Source organism: Brachyistius frenatus, unplaced genomic scaffold, assembly GCF_029030835.1.
Source record: "Brachyistius frenatus isolate BFR_SWC_R1_liver_20210118 unplaced genomic scaffold, ASM2903083v1 Contig_105, whole genome shotgun sequence".
Lineage (NCBI taxonomy): Eukaryota > Metazoa > Chordata > Actinopteri > Embiotocidae > Brachyistius > Brachyistius frenatus.
In genome coordinates, this window is record NW_027210704.1 from 1,110,719 (window position 1) to 1,126,991 (window position 16,273).

Sequence of the window (16,273 nt, forward strand, 5' to 3'; positions counted from 1 at the left end):
TGGGAGGTCACAGTGGCCTTGACCTTTGACCACCAAAATATATTCAGTTCTTACTTGAAGTCAAGTGAATGCTTCTACCAACTTTGATGAAATTCCCTCCCGACACCCCTGAGATATTGCGGTCACAAGAATGGGTTGACATGAGGTCACAGTGACTTTTGATCCCAAATCAGTTCATCACGATCAGAAGTTTTTAATATTCATCCATAAGTTTGATCTAAAACATTATCAGATTTTCACACAAGTCCTGAAAAGAAGATAAAGAGAACCAAAATAAACAATATACACAAATGTGTTGATCTGGGTCATTTACATATAGAGTTAAATGATCTAATATTACATATCTGTGTGAGGAAAAAGAACGTGAGCCATTGCTTTTAGTATCTGATGTGACCCCCTTGTGCAGCAGTAACTGCAATGAAAGGTAACTGCACATCAATCATGAACAGGAATTATATCTTATAACTCCGTACAGAACACTTCTTATTTAAACCAAAAAGCTCTATTTAGGTTTCATCTATCCACGTGATATTTGCCGAACTGCAGACAGGCAGCAGTGTTCTTGTTGGAGAGCAGTGGCTTCCACCTTGTAACCCTGCTGTCCACACCATTGTTGTTCAGTGTTCTCCTGATGGTGGACTCATGAACATGAACATCAACCAATGTGTCAGAGACCTTCAGTTGCTTAGAAGTTAACTAGTATATTATACATCTTGTCCCTGTGCTGTGTTCCAGATGTTATACTTGTGTACTAATACTCACTAGTCTGAGTGCATCGGTGTGTTCACACTGTCAGTACAGAAACATGCAGTACACTACAAGTACCAGGATGATGCACTCAAAACGGCCCGGAAAAGAAGTGTGAAACTCTAGACACTTCCCACCCTGAATGGTCGCCATCTTGGCTACATAGAGGAAGGGGCGGGGCCACCGAAGTAAATGATTTTCAAATTAAAAGCGTCTGAGGAAGCTGCTGCTGTTCCTTTTTTACTGCTGCTGCTGGTGTTTGTTGGGTATGTTAAACAGAGGGCACAAAAACACATTGATTTCTGGGGGAAATAATTTAGGCTTATGGGAGGGTACTGCTCCTGGGGAGGGTACCGCTCCTGGAGAGGGTAACAAAAGTATTGAATTTCCTCCCTTTTTACAAAATCTATTTGATTGTGAATCCGAAGAAGCCCAAACCCTTCAGAGATCGTTTTGCAACCTTTTCCGGGGCTGATGAGTGTCAACAACTCTTCTCTGTTCGTGTCATCACACACTTCCACAAGTGAAGCTCAGACTTTGATAGATCCCTGTTTTTTACATGAAACCGGTCACAACTGATTATCATCCCGTTGATGGAAAACACTTGACTTCAATTCCATTTTCAAACTAATTGCAAACCCTGGAGCTTCACAGACTATTGCCACTCACAGAAATGCAATATTGGATTAACAATATACCTATAATACTTTAACATATTTGTTTAATTGAGTTCTCTTTATCAACTTTTAACACTTGTGTAAAAATGGGCTTCACAAACACTCAAGCACCACTGTACATCACATCATCTGTGAAAATACAGTCTCCAAAGCAGCATGTCACCAGCAGTTCAGCGCACTCACATCTGAACCAGCCGTGCCGACATCATCAGCAAAAATCATTTGTTATCAGCTTCTGCTCGCATTTCTGTCATGACAGGACTGAAGCAAAGACACAATGCACTATTATTAATGTCTGAGGAGTTGACTAGAGCAGACAGTGGTGATGCAAAATGACAACGATTCGTAACTGACCAAAATCTCTCCCTGCTCACTATTGAGTGTCCATACAAAGGGAGTCGTGAATAACTGAACGAGAGAATGATTTCGGAGACAGTTTAGGACCAAATGATGATTACCTGTGAGCATCACCATGAATGAGTGTCTATGTGAAAATGAACACAGGACCCACCGTGCCGGATCCCTTCAAGTTCCCAGCAGGAAGACTGCCTCCTGGCCTCTCAGCTGTGAGTGACAATCTCACTTCATTATGCATTCTAGCCTCACTGACCCTCTTTCACCCCCCATTCACTCACATTCACTACTCCCCCAACCCACCCCTCCCCAGTCCCACACAGCGTGTCGACCGGTGGGGTCTGCAGGTCAGTCTTTGGAGGCTCTAACTGGTTAACCTTCCAATGTCAAAATACTCTCAATGAGCTCTCACATACTTCATAGTTCAAAGAGCATCAAGAGTCAAAAAGGCCTCCATTAATACTGGGAGGTCGAAATGAGTTCTAGAGAGCTAAGAATGGGTCTCTGTTAAGGAATCTATTCCAAATTGTATATGTAAAAGGTCCGGGTAGGTTATCTATACATGAAGAGTAACATTTTAACACTGATTACAGCTTAGTTTTTCATACACAGACGGATGGAACGAGGTTAGGAGGGGAGGCGAGGGGAGAACGGGAGAGATGGATAAGCAGAGGGAGGGAGGATAATTATCAGGTTACACAAGCTTGGATTAGGTTTGATCAGTGTTTCAGTCCAGTCCAGATGTTCGATAACACAAAGAACATTTATTTTGGGATTGCCAAAAAGAAATGTAAGTCCTCTTCCTGATAGAAACCTCCAAGATGCTCAGAGGAGACTTTTATTCTGCGTTCTAGTCAGTGATGGAGGACAGCAGTATTTGCCCAAAAAGCTGACTCTTGTGGTCTGGTCACAAAAACATTTAAGATGACGGTGTCGTCAATTCACTTCGTTGAAAGTTCGACGCTCAGTAAATCTGCACTAATGTAATAAACCATGATACAAAAATGTTTTGTCAAAAAACTGGAGGTTGCCTTGATGACACTGACCGGGCCAGAGTGGAAGAATCCATATTTCAACACATGCTTCACATCCACACATCCTAGAATGGAGTCAATGGCGCGGTTAAAAAAAAATGTTATATATAAATTGTGTGAACTCATTGTCTTGTTAGCAATCATGCTAAGCTAAGAAATCAATTATCAAAACAGTTGCAGACTAAAAAAACGAATTAACTTATTGAACTTAATCTGTATTCTCCAATGATAAAGGAACTCCAGGACGCTGCAGTTCGTGTAGACTCAGTTCAAAATAAACAGAAAAAAACCTGCACAAACACAACATGGATGACTTCATTTTTGATAAAGAGAGACCCGTTCCATCCAGGTCATCCAAAACAAGTGAGACCTGAACAGACCCAATGGGAGAACAGCAGCAAACATCACGCACAAGATTCAAAGCCGTTGGAGTCTCGACTCCCAGCTGTACTCAGAGCAGCAGAGCATAAAGGCTTCATATTGACAGTAAATGAGTAAAGTATTAAGTTTTAAGCTTTGCAACTTTCTGCCTGAATTCATTTTATGACGAGTAGAGACAGAAGTTGATTTGTTGGGAGATAAAATTACTGACAATGACCATGCACCTTTTTAGTCTTTCTCTTCATCAGTCGAAACTATGAACAACTCTCTGATTCTTTCACAATATAAAACAAATGAGGGGCCGTGACTCACTCTGGTTGTTTTTGGCTCAGAAGGAGGGAATGAAGAAAGAAAGGATGAACAGAACAGATAAATTTGCTTTTCTGTAGGAGAGTGAGGACAGATAATAGATGAATGAGTCAAGTGTATAGACCTAAATGACTCTGTGTGTGTGTGTGTGTGTGTGTGTGTGTGTGTGTGTGTGTGTGTGTGTGTGTGTGTGTGTGTGTGTGTGTGTGTGTGTGTGTGTGTGTGTGTGTGTGTGTGTGTGTGTGTGTGTGTGTGTGTGTGTGTGTGTGAAAAGAAAGAGACATTGAGAGAGTTTTAGATAGAGCACATATGTGAGTAATCTGACCCACCTGGTTTCTATCTACAATGATTAGTGATGAACACACACACACACACACACACACACACACACACACACACACACACACACACACACACACACACACACACACACACACAAACGCACACAGTCTCTTTAAGGGTCAATGCAGCAGTGCAGGTTACTGCTACAACCTGAAGCTAATTTCTCTGCATAGGTCTGACCGTGTTTAGTTTTTTTTTTTATTTTAAAGATTATTTTGGGGATATTTCATGCCTTTATTTCAGTGACAGCGGAGAAAAAAAGGTGGAAAGAGAGCAGAGTGATTACATGTTGAAAAGGTTCGGCCAGCAGAATCAAATAGCAGAACTCAGGTGGTTGATCGTGATCCTGAACTGGAACACTGGATAGCCCCTAGTGTGTTACGTGAGGTGTGTCAGCTGGATTTACAACACCGGGTAAATCAACTGAAAGTTATAATAAAAGGACAATTTTATAAAGTGGTGTGAAAGCTGCCTAAACAGCAATTAGATCATTTGACAAACACGGAAACCACAATATTTATCCCACCACAAAAATCCACTTCTAACATGCCGAGATGAAGGCAAGCACCTGAACAGATAACAGACCGCATGACGACGAGGGTGATTGGATAAATGGGACTGCGGTGCTGTTCATGACCAGGTGTAATTAAATTACATAAAACTCAACAAGTGCACTGAAAACAGTTTGTGATCGGGCTGTAGCCGACTTATTTGTAGGGTAGGGGAAGAAAAACCACATACATAGTGTATTCATCTGCACCGGACAAAAACAGAACAGACAAATCCAAATAGGACATCTGGCTATTGTTGAAGCAACTGAATGTCCAGGGAATCAGGTAATTACCCGTTAGCTGGCTAATAGATACAGAGAGCAGAAACAGTCCAGCATTCAAATACAAATTCATTTGACAAATAAGATATATGCACTAAAATACCAAAACAATACAAAATATTTACATTGAGCTTATATAACTTCCTCCAGACTAAAATAAATTCACTCAAGCTGCTCTGATCTCTCCTGTGACAGTCGTGGACGTGAGGATACTTTGATCCACATCCTGCGTGCCACGCAGTGCCTGCCCCTTTTATTTACTTTATCGGCTCAATGATGCATTAGTGCCATCGTCTGGTAGGATGGACGTGTGTTTGTAGAGTTTGAAGGTCTTTGTGGTGCTGAAACGCTGCACGGCAGTTTATGATACTATGAGATGGGATTTTACCAGTTTGGAAAGTCACTGCAGTGACATCACTTCCATCCTTCGCTGTGACAGTTGTCATGTAAATCATCGAAATACAGCTAAAGTTGAACAAGTTCCAACTCCTGCAGTTGATTGCATCAGCAAACCTGTCCCACCAAAGCGAATGAGACAGATACACTTTCTGAAGAGAGCTGCCGTCATGTGACGTAAGTGTTATTGGATTTTAAAGCTGCTGAAATATATCTTTTGTGACAATAACTTTAATGACTATTTGTAGTGTGAAAGGAGTAACAAAGAATTATCACCCCCTTTATCACCTTTGTGCTCTTTGTCAAGTCAAGTGGCGCGCAACTTTACTGTTATGGTTCAGTCTTACTGTTCTCATCCACCTTGTTTCCAGCTACAGGCGGCTGCTGTTTGCAGTGAGCTTAACAACCAAATCGGCCGACAGAGAGAGTTACAGACTGGTGAGCTGGTGAACACAGACAAGGATTTAGCAGTTAAAGATCCAGATTTGTCACTCAGGAATTAGAGGAGACCAAAAGAGAGTTAATAGAGGAGTAATTGGACTTTTTTTTCTTTAAAGGAAGCATATTTTACACGTTCACAGTGACATTTCTCGTATACTTTACACAGTAGGTATTTGAAACAACAGACACACGTCTCCAGACCCAGACAGAGCTGGACGCTCCACAGAGAAATCCGAAAATTCCTTCAAAATGGTTGCTTATTACACACCACATTCTTTTGTCGATTCCAAGGGGTTGTGAAATACGGGAGATAGTTGAGATTTAAGAAATACAGATAGAGAGAAGGAGAAACAGAGAGCGATATGATGGTGAAGGAGTGGGATACAGAATAGAAAGAGTTGAAAGAGATGAAAGAGACTGTGGGCCAGGGTAAAGGCAACAAGAACAAAAAAAGAGATATATTGTTCTATTATTAGTCATCTTCACTATGATGAAGTAAGTGATGGAGCAACATAAGCCCACAGAGAGCCAGACACTGAGACAGATTTAGGGAGACAGAGAGAAAGACTTGGCTTTGTATTGATTATTTCACCACATCTGTCTACGCCTTCTGTAGTTCTGGGTCATCCACAGATTACACAAAGGTTGTAACTTCCTGGTGAGATAGAGTATGCGGCTCATCACTGTAAGCATCACCGAATTTATAAGACAACAGTAATATTTGATTTCAAAGAGGGTTTTTTTTTTTTTTTTTTATCCCTGCTTGGTGAGAATCTCGATCAAGGTTTCTGGGAGGGAAAGAGTAAATATTCATCCTTGCCATTTGAGCACAGAAAGTTTTTTTTTTTTTAAATCCATGCATGAAATACATCCTAAAACTGTTGTTAAATAGTATCACTTTTAGTAAAAAAAAATTTTTTTTTTGAAAATTACAGCATATTTAAAAAGATTTCCTTTAAAATTTCTAACGACCTACTACAAAACATTTGCACATTTCATTACTGCAACCCCATTTTATGCATAGCCAGTGAGCAAATGTCCCTCCTGAGCTCCTGTAGGTTCTGGCAGGCCTTGGCACCTCCTACTTCCTGGGTCACCCATTAGGCAGGGTATTAAAAGCTGCACCAAATGAGCTGCAAATCAGGCTGCTTTTCCCTTCTGGTGTTCCGGTGCTACAGAAATTGTGATGTGCAGAGATCTGGTCCAGCTCCTCAGGGAGGCCCAAACCAGGTGTGAACCTTCCTACATGGAGGATGCACGACATTCAGGCCAGAAATAAGTGAAAGCCACTGCTGTTTTGTTTTGTTACTGTTTTGTGTTTCTTCATTTCTGTTGCGTTGTTTAGTTTTAGGTGACTTTTGTTGGTATTTGTTTTCTGCTCTTTTCCAAATGGTTTGTAGGATTATTTTCCCCCAAGAATTAAATTTTCCTTAGATTGTACTTGAGTTAAGGTTTTCTTGTTATGCTCGGGGTGCTTGGAGCCGGCAGCAGCATGGTCGCCCAGGCGGTGGTGGGTTTGGTGACTGGGCCTCTCACATGCTCTTCACATTCCCAGTTGTGTGGTTGGTGGTAGTTATTGCACATCCTTCCCAATATTTGCATGCTTTTGTTATAATTTAGCTTTGTTGGATATGTGTGTGAGCGTGTAGAGCACAGGAGCTGGTGAGGGCCATGTCCCAGAACCTCCTCCCTTACCCCCACCACCCTTTACTGTCCACAGCTGCGGCCTAGTCACCGTTGGCACTCCACTTATGTTTGGAAGCTGCATTGTATAGTGTTTTCAATGTTGAAGTTTTTAAAATTAGATTTAATGAATTGCCCTTTATTCACTGCTTGTTAGATTAAAAAAATGTTTTAAATAAACATTGTAATCTTGGGGGAATCTGTGGTTAGTTCTATCCAAAATCTTTAAATTCAGAACCTGCAGTGGTGGTGGCCACACATGCTACAGATTTCCAAGTTAATTCATGCTTTTCCTGTCTTGTGGCAACCACTGCTTTCCATTCATTAATATTTGATATAAATAACAGCAATTAGTCAACTGCCTACATAGAAGGTAGAAAAAGCACGAGTAAAAAAAAGTAGTATCAAGTGAAAGTAATTAGTAAATAGAAGAAAAGTTGTAAATATTAATAGCAGACATCACCTTCAGAAAGAAGAATTAATATTGTAACAGGGATTTTTGAAATCCACATCAAGACTACATCTAAGGGCTCAAGGATTGGTGAGTGAAGTGCACGCCAAGAAACTGAAAATGAAGTGCTTCAAAGAGGAAAGATAAGAACAGCACTAAAAGACTTGGCAACATATGCTGAAACTACCCCGGCAAACCTTTAATGTCGTGGAAAATGGAAGACCGATAAATGCCTCACAGGGTAGCTGCTAAAAACCCTCCAAAAATGTACCGTTAATTTACATTTGCGAAAACATTTAGCGGGACACATAACGATGTTCTAAACCAGGGGCGCCCACACTTCTTTGGCTTCAAAAGCTACTTCTAAAATGGCCAGCTCGATGTTATCACCAAAAATGTTTATTTTGATTGCTAAAAAGGAATATAAATGTACTTTGCATTATGGTATGAACCTTCATGGTAAGACAATGCAGAAGTCAGCTGTGATTTCAGAACTAAATTAGCTGAAAACATTTTGTCAAACAGAGAAACGAATATAATCAGAAAGGGTAAGTTCTGTTTATTTTTTTAATAGCGGCACATTGTGAAGCGATCAGGCAGCAACTCAATCAAGAGTAGTGGGTGTAGAGATGGATTCAGAGCTAAACTCAATGTTTCATCACACAGACGAAGCACTGCCATTGTTGGACAGCTCCAGTTGTGCAACTTCATAGGATACACGCCGCGTCTCTCTGTGATGAATACTTGATGTGCAATTAAACTGGGAAAAAGGAGATGGAATTTGGATGATCAAACAGTGTTGGTATATTTGAAACCACCATATTTGAGAGTCTTCCCCGAATGGAAAACACACCGAATCGAACGGCGTAGATTTTTGAATGAAGCACGATCTGCCAGCATTTTGGACACCCAACCTCTGAACAATATCTTCATGAACGACAGATCAAGTGACCACATGGAATGTGTAAGATGTTGCTCATAGTGACACTCCAACACTAAATTACCATCCAGTCTGTGGTTCCTCCAAATTCTTTATCATCTTTGAGCTGATTGTTTTGGATATTAAGAAGGATTTTACTCAATAAGCTTCATTTGGTTCAATCTCACCGCTTCATCAACCCTGTTACTTTATAAACTGAACTAAACAGTGGATACTACGCATGGGTGTGTCGGGTTGCTAAAAATCACACTACAGGATATTTTCTTGTAAAATTCAGACAATTATGCGGCTACCTCCTTTTCCCTGCCCCAAAATTATATTATGAACATTTAGAAGTCAACCTCTTGAAATTGGAAACACTGTTGATGTTTGACTTGTTTCCCTGCAATATTACCAAACCAATCCTTTTCCCCCTCCTTCCAAACCACACAACAGCGGCAGAAACGAGGAAGCCACCCGATCATGAAGATGCCTCGATGAAGTACGTGAATAAAAAACAAGTAATGCCACTATGTTCGCCAACCGCAGGGTGGGAGTGCCGCAAATCCTTTAAGAGTGACCGTTCAGTAGTACACATACAAAGGTGGTGGTCAACATAATGCAGGGACAAGATCTAAAGGTCTTCAGATGTTCAGGTCAGGTGCAGGATCAGGCGGTTGATAGGGCTTATCCTCAGAAAACATCCAAAGCAACGAATGTTCAGAGCAAGCAGGTCAAAAGAAAAGCTAGATGCCAACGAAAACATTGTGGAGACATAAAAGACAGAGGAACCACTCGAAAAGCTGTGAAGACAAATGGGAACAGGGTTCATTGGAGAGGCTGACTGGGGATTTTTTTTCCTCCACAACAAGCCAAATGTAGTAAGTCAAATGAGTCAGAGAAGAAGGCTGAACCATTTACAAGGATTGAAGCTGTTTCAGTGAGCATGTTGATGTGTTACGTACAGTTCCTTCAATCCCTCTCAGAATTTAAACATGGGATCTTCCAGGCCACAACTCACACGAATGTTTTTGAAATTCAAGTCACCGTGAATAATTCAGGTATGTAGAGTTCACACGGTGAAGCACCGATTCATTCAGTAAAAAAATAAACCCTTCACAAGACTCTGTCATGCGGAAAACGCAGCCTCCAGACAAAATAATAGTTTTTACACTTCACAGCAGAAAAGTTTCTGATGCAAAGCTGACAGTTTGCCTGAGAGCGATGCTAAACAACCAAACAAAACCACCCTTAACAACCACAGCTAACTTGTGTCGTATCCATCATATCACAAGTGAACCACTGTTTGGTGAAACTTAACCTGGACATGCCTCGAGTCTATTGTGGGACAGATAGAACAAACAATATTTCCTACAGGCAATTTAGAGTCAACAGTCAACGTAACATACTCCAAACAACAACAACTCGACCCGAGAAGAACACGGCAGCAGGTTGGTCGGACGCGGCGACGCTCTGTTACTTTAAAGGCTCATTTTTAAGTCTCTCTAACTGGCAAACATCAATCTCCTTCAAAAATCTCTCAACGACACCAAAAGATGAGCCACGATAATGATGAAGCAATTACTCACGTGATTTAGTAGAAACAAACAAACACATCACTCGAACAAGTGTGGCTGTGATAATAACCATGGCTGCATCTGTTGGGGGATATTCATCAGTGTCCTGGCCCAACTAGAATAATAAATGCTGACAATTACACCTGCTTCTCTACCTCTACTCAGGTATGTGTCTTCAGGAGCTATTTATGCTCCAAAGGCCAGACAGTACACTGTCTCCACGGAGGATCCACCAGTAGGACTCACCAACACCAGAACCAACATCATCAGGGAATCTTGGAGCAACGATGACAACATCTTCAAAGTGTCCAACCAGCAATAACAGCGGTTGTTGGAACAGTATTCTAAAACTTGGCTGCTGAGGACATCACTGACCATCTCACCAGCAGCTTCTTCCTACTGCAACCAATGCAATTTGAATGTTGGGTTAATCACTCAAATGAAACAATCACATGCTACTTCATAGAAAATAACAAAGCCGGGGGTTGTGGGGGACTTAGTCTTTTACATTACATTTAGCTGACGCTTTTATCCAAAGCGACCTACAACATGGTACACCATTGGGAGCAATTTAGGGTTGAGTGTCTTGCTCAAGGACACTTAGGCATGTGGGCAGGAGTATGTTTTTGGATGTTGGGAGGAAGCCAGAGCACCCGGAGAAAACCCACGCAAGCACAGGGAGAACATGCAAACTCCGCACAGGACCGGATTCGAACCCAGAACCTTTTTGCTGTGAGGCGACAATGCTAACCACTGCACCACTGTGCCACCCATTGGATTTACAAAAAGCATTTGACACTGTTAATCTTTTGCAATAACTAGTCAGCTTCAATTTTTCCAGTTTTTCAATCATCCAAAATCCTACCTCTCATTTTACTCCCAACTTGTCAAAATCGATTTATTTAATCCAAATGATAATAATATTTAATAACAATCTAACCCTCTATGTATTTCATGTTCATTGTGTACATTAATGATTTGTGTTCTCTGTGTAGACGGTGTGATATTCTAATATATGCTGATGATACAATTAATCAATGTTGTTAACAGTTGAATGTGTTGAAAACACTTTGTATTTTTCAACAAAGGCCACTGAGTAGATACAGAGCAAAATATCTTCATCTTGAGCAAAAAACTAAAAGTAATTTCAGAATACAGATATTTAGGAGTTCATATAGATTCAAAACTCAGTCTGTAATTAAGGAAAATTCTGTTTGGCAAATTTGAGGTTTATTAGAAACTTCCTATCAACTGAGGTAGCTAAGATATACTACCACTCAAGGGGTCTCTCCACCAGCACCTATTCTTTGGTAAATTGGTCTAATACACACTATCCTGCCTTAAAACTACCGTAATCATTATACAAACAAGTACTTGAGACAAGACAAGCTATTCAGTTTTTACCATTGTCATATTCTAGGTATAATCTGCTTGGAGGGAGAAAGCTCATAAATGTCTGCCAAATTTACCAGATTATGAATGGTTTAACTCCACCTCCTCTGTCTGCCTTCATCAACTTTAAATCTACTGCAGTCAGAGACCAGAGAGGCATCGAGGGTTTCAGATCTGTTCAGTTCACTTCAGTGGAATTCAGTATCACAATCCATTAGAGAGTTTGCATTTTACTATTTATTGAACTAAGACTTTTTTTTAAATGGCCTACTGACAAGCAACAACATTGATGCTGTCATTATTCATCTTTTTAACATGACTGTACTCATACTATAACTCTATCATTGAACCGAACTCTAAATGCTTTTTTATATGCTTCTATCACAATATAATATGTTTTTATTACTATATACAGTATATTTATCAGATTACCTATGAGACCTAACAACGTGAGACAAAGGGACCACTGATGAAAACTAGCCTTTTTTTCAATGTCAATTAATTTGCTTTGTCGATATTCAAGTGAAATTTAAATTCCAGACTTTCTTTCTGTGGAGCATCAGTACTAATAAACCCAATTAATCCATGTGTTAATATGAACATGGCCATAAATATTGTCAAAGGTGTGATGTCCATACCTTGTAGAGACATTAACCAACTCAGCAGCTTGGTTCTTAGCATATTTTACTTGAGTGCTGAGTTGCAGTGAATACCATAAACTGAGACTATGTTTTTTGCACCAGCACCAGTGTTGAGAAGGTTACTTTTGAAATGCAACAGCTTACAGAACACTCGTTAACCTGTTAAAATGCAATAATTTATGTAACTACTTTAATTATTTCAACAATATAATGTAGCATATTACATTTGATTGCTTTTTGATTGCTTAGCACTCAACACTGATCAAGTAAGTCTACGTAAGGGAAACACTGCACTTTGGCCGAACCTTTAGCAAGCTACCCACAAATGTCTGGCGAGCGACGTGTTGGAGACCCCTGACATGAACCAGTATAACCCGGTGTCACTGCAAAGCGTGAAATAGACACACCTGTCCACTGCAGCAAAACGTTAGAAAGCCATGCTTTGGCCTCTCTAAGTGTGACAGTTTCATGTTTTCCTGCCGTGGACAAAAAGACATGTGATTTACAGGAAAATGTAACTGTTGGGGGAAAACAACATGGTTGGGGTTACAGAAAAAAAAAAAAAAAAAATAACAGAGTTGGGTCACCTCTGGGATTCAAACCTTTGTCTCCCACATGGCACTCTCTGAATCATTCCCCCATACCAAACCTGTTACCACCTACTACTGCTGAAAAATTTTCTTTGTACTTGGTCACATTCTCCTTGGTCACATGATCCTTCATGTCATTACTTTAACGTGCATGTAAGCTTCACACTTATGAAACGTGAAACTCACACAGAGGCCAAAGCGTGTCTATCTCACGTTTTGCTGACAGCCGAACACATCGTGAGTCCTGACCACTTTCGTCTTAACCACGCCGTCGTGACCAGAGATGATTTCAGACTGACAGAAAATACTGTATGTTTATAATGTTTGTCAAAGACAAATATTTGACCACCTACATCTGCTACATTTCAGGCGCACCAGCGACACCAACAAAAATGTTTAGTCAGACTTGACAGATTTTTGGTCACATGTTCCACTGAAATGGTCACAATGGATCCCAGTGTGAGAACGATGAATAAAATCAGTGGAGTTCTTTAAAAAAAAAAAAAAAGTACAGTCTTACAATAAAAAGCTGTCTTCTGTACATTCATTAAAACACCAGAAAGGGACATTAAGCTCTTATTTAATCTCAAATAAGATCTTTAGCGAGCAATAAGATGGTTATGCAAGCATATGTCAGTCATATGTCAATTGTCTGTTTCTGTGGAAAGAAATGAAAGAAAAGCCCAGTTAATGGCTTTGTCTTGAACCTGAGATATTTTCTGAATTGAGCTGAACAACCCATTCAACCACTAATTTGAAACATGAAAGAGACCTCATCCGTGCTCTGTGGCATTGCTTGAGAACTCTGAAAACAGCATCTGCCTTTTAATCCGCGGACACCTGATGGCTGTGAGGTTTTCACCCGACAGCAGCGATGAGTGCGGCAAATTCCTCGGAATAACTGTGAGAGCTTTACAGGCGAAGGGATGGTAGCTGGGAGAGAAACTCATCATCCCAATTAAGACTCTACTGTGATCAAATGGCTGCATGCTACTGCTTAGCACTTATCCCCCCACCCCCTCTTTTACCCTGCTCTGCCTCTGTGGAAGCTACACACACACACACACACACACACACACACACACACACACACACACACACACACTTGACCCCTGTGACACCTGCCTCCATTGGCTCTTTTCTCTGGCTAATTTGAAAATACCCCTTCTACCCCCCCCCCCCCCCCACCCTACCCCACCACCACCACCACCACCACACTAAAAAATTTTCCCTGCCCTCTCTCCGTTCCTCTCTCATCCACTTTCTCTGTGGGTTCAGTTCAATCTGTTGTGCTGGCATGACATTAGAGAGAAGTCTGTTTTAAGGGTGTCTCAGTCCAACTGTTAAAATGGCACCGGACAGATGGATAATAACAGTTTAACAAGAGCCAGTTAAGATCAGCATTATCTTCCATGTTTAAAACAACACACAGTCAGTTTATGAAGTGAGACATAAAGTCAGTGTTTGTGTGAGTCTCTGTGTTCTTTGACCTCTCAGATCCAGAGGCTCCGTAGAAAAAGCTGAAGTTAAACCTTTAACGATATCCCGCACACCGCAGCAGAGGAATACAATCAGTTAAGAAAACACAATCAAACGGAGCCGGCTGTGGCTAACATGCCTTTTGTTTTCGCTCGGCCAAAGCCAAACACATCAGGGGAAAAAAAAACTTGGACTGTGAACAGAGATCATCGAGAAACCTGAGTGAAAAGGAGAAAGTGCAACAAACCAGAGTGGGATATACATTTTTTTGTATTTTATTTGTACATTTCTAAATTATATTTTGTATCGGGGATGTTCGTCTGCTTAATCTAGCTCTGCGGGGACATTTGGCAGGATATACATGAGTAAAAAGATCAAGATATTCTGACTTGTAGATTAGTCAAACCTCCAAAAATGCTGCATCCTATCAATCCAGTTTATCTCAGTCTGCAGGTCAGAATGGACACGTTTTGTTGCAAAGTGTAACAAGATGACTGCTGCCCTGAACTGAACTTCATGTGTGAAATAAATAAATACTCATTTTCTTCACTGACAATCCACATTGCTTTTTGTCTTTTAGCGAAGTGGAGTGCATGAAGCCAATGTTTTATGAATGCCTTTTGATAATTTATCCAAATCATTTTTGTGCAGTCATATATGTTGCTTATTGGATGAAGTTCATAAAGTTTGCTGCATCATTAGGATTCGTGTCCCCCTCAGCAGGTGGTTCCATCACACCGTGGCAGCCCTGAGATTCATCTCACTGAGTTAGTTTTTAGTTGAAATTTTAAAACAAATACTTGCGTTTCAGTCTTAAGATCTCTGAAAGGACAATGTGGACTAATGGAGGACAGAGAGAGCTCTCCTTCATCCACACTGACGTTTCACTTGGACAGTCTTTGATTATCTCAAGGTCATCTGCAGTCCCCTGATCTGAACTTATTCAGACAAGCCTGAGAGATCAGTTAATAATGGTTTAAAAAATCACATTCACGGCACAACAGAAGTCAAACTGTGGATCATTTTTCAGACACAAAATGCACTGAGCACATCTTCACACACTGCTGCTGGAGGGAGACACATGCTCCTGAACTCTGTATGAAAAGTTCTGGTTGTATTAGTGCATTTTGAATTAACTGTCGTTCTGAGCAGCACATCAGTGAAGAGAAAGGTGTGTTACCAATGTAAAAATACGGAATAAAAAACCACATCTCCCATCAGGAGTCACATGTTGGTCCCTGCACCTCAGTGTGGGTCCTTTAACATGGGACAAACATGAATGAAATACTTATAGTATTAATATATTTATATTAAAATGATTGTTATGATGAACCCGTTCACTAACCGGATCAGCTGGAACTTGAAAGCACATGAAGGCAGGGACACTCGTTCACTTCTAACAGGCTCAGATGATTTTCCTCTCCAACTTACCGGCTCGTCCATCTGCTCCTGATCGTAGTCCTCATCGTCGCTGTGGCTGAAGTCGCTGGCGAGGTTGGTGTAGAGCAGATACGCCAGTACCAGAGATATTCCCAGAAGGTGCATGTTTATATGAAGTCCTCAAGTGTTTATGATCCGACAACCATAAAAAGGAAAAAACATTAAAAAGCCCTCCCCGGTGTGTGCGCTCTCTTCTTCTCCTTCTGCTGCTGGTAATAACACTCTTTCATTTGCGCTCTCTCTCTCTCTCTCTCTCTCTCTCTCTCTCTCTCTCTCTCTCTCTCTCTCTTTTCTTTGTCTCTCTCTGTCAAGGTCCAGTAGCCCACTCACTCCTCAGAGAGTCCGCAGCATGTGTATGAACCCCGCTGTGGATAAAAGCCCGGTCATATGGAAACAGATAAATCCGGAGGGTCAGCGGAGGCTGTGCGTCAATTAAGACCGTCAAGGCGCACAATTACAGGAAAACGGACGACCTGACTTCAAAATAAGAGCCTGGAGCTGACCACCTCTGTGAGAGATGACCTCCGGAGGGTGACAAGACTAATCCATATTTTCTACTGACCTCTGTCGCCAGTTGATAGAAACTGC

The 16,273-nt window shown here is 41.0% G+C and overlaps 1 protein-coding gene across 1 annotated transcript in view; it reads right to left on the minus strand.

The window, feature by feature from the left end:
* vegfc (vascular endothelial growth factor c) overlaps positions 1-16,063 on the minus strand; it is an 83,762-nt gene extending 67,699 nt beyond the window's left edge. The window contains exon 1 of the mRNA XM_069712023.1: positions 15,677-16,063. Within this exon, the coding sequence (XP_069568124.1) occupies positions 15,677-15,790 (114 nt within the window). The 5' untranslated portion in view covers positions 15,791-16,063. The remainder of the gene's footprint in view (positions 1-15,676) is intronic.
* Between the last annotated feature and the right edge of the window lie 210 nt (positions 16,064-16,273).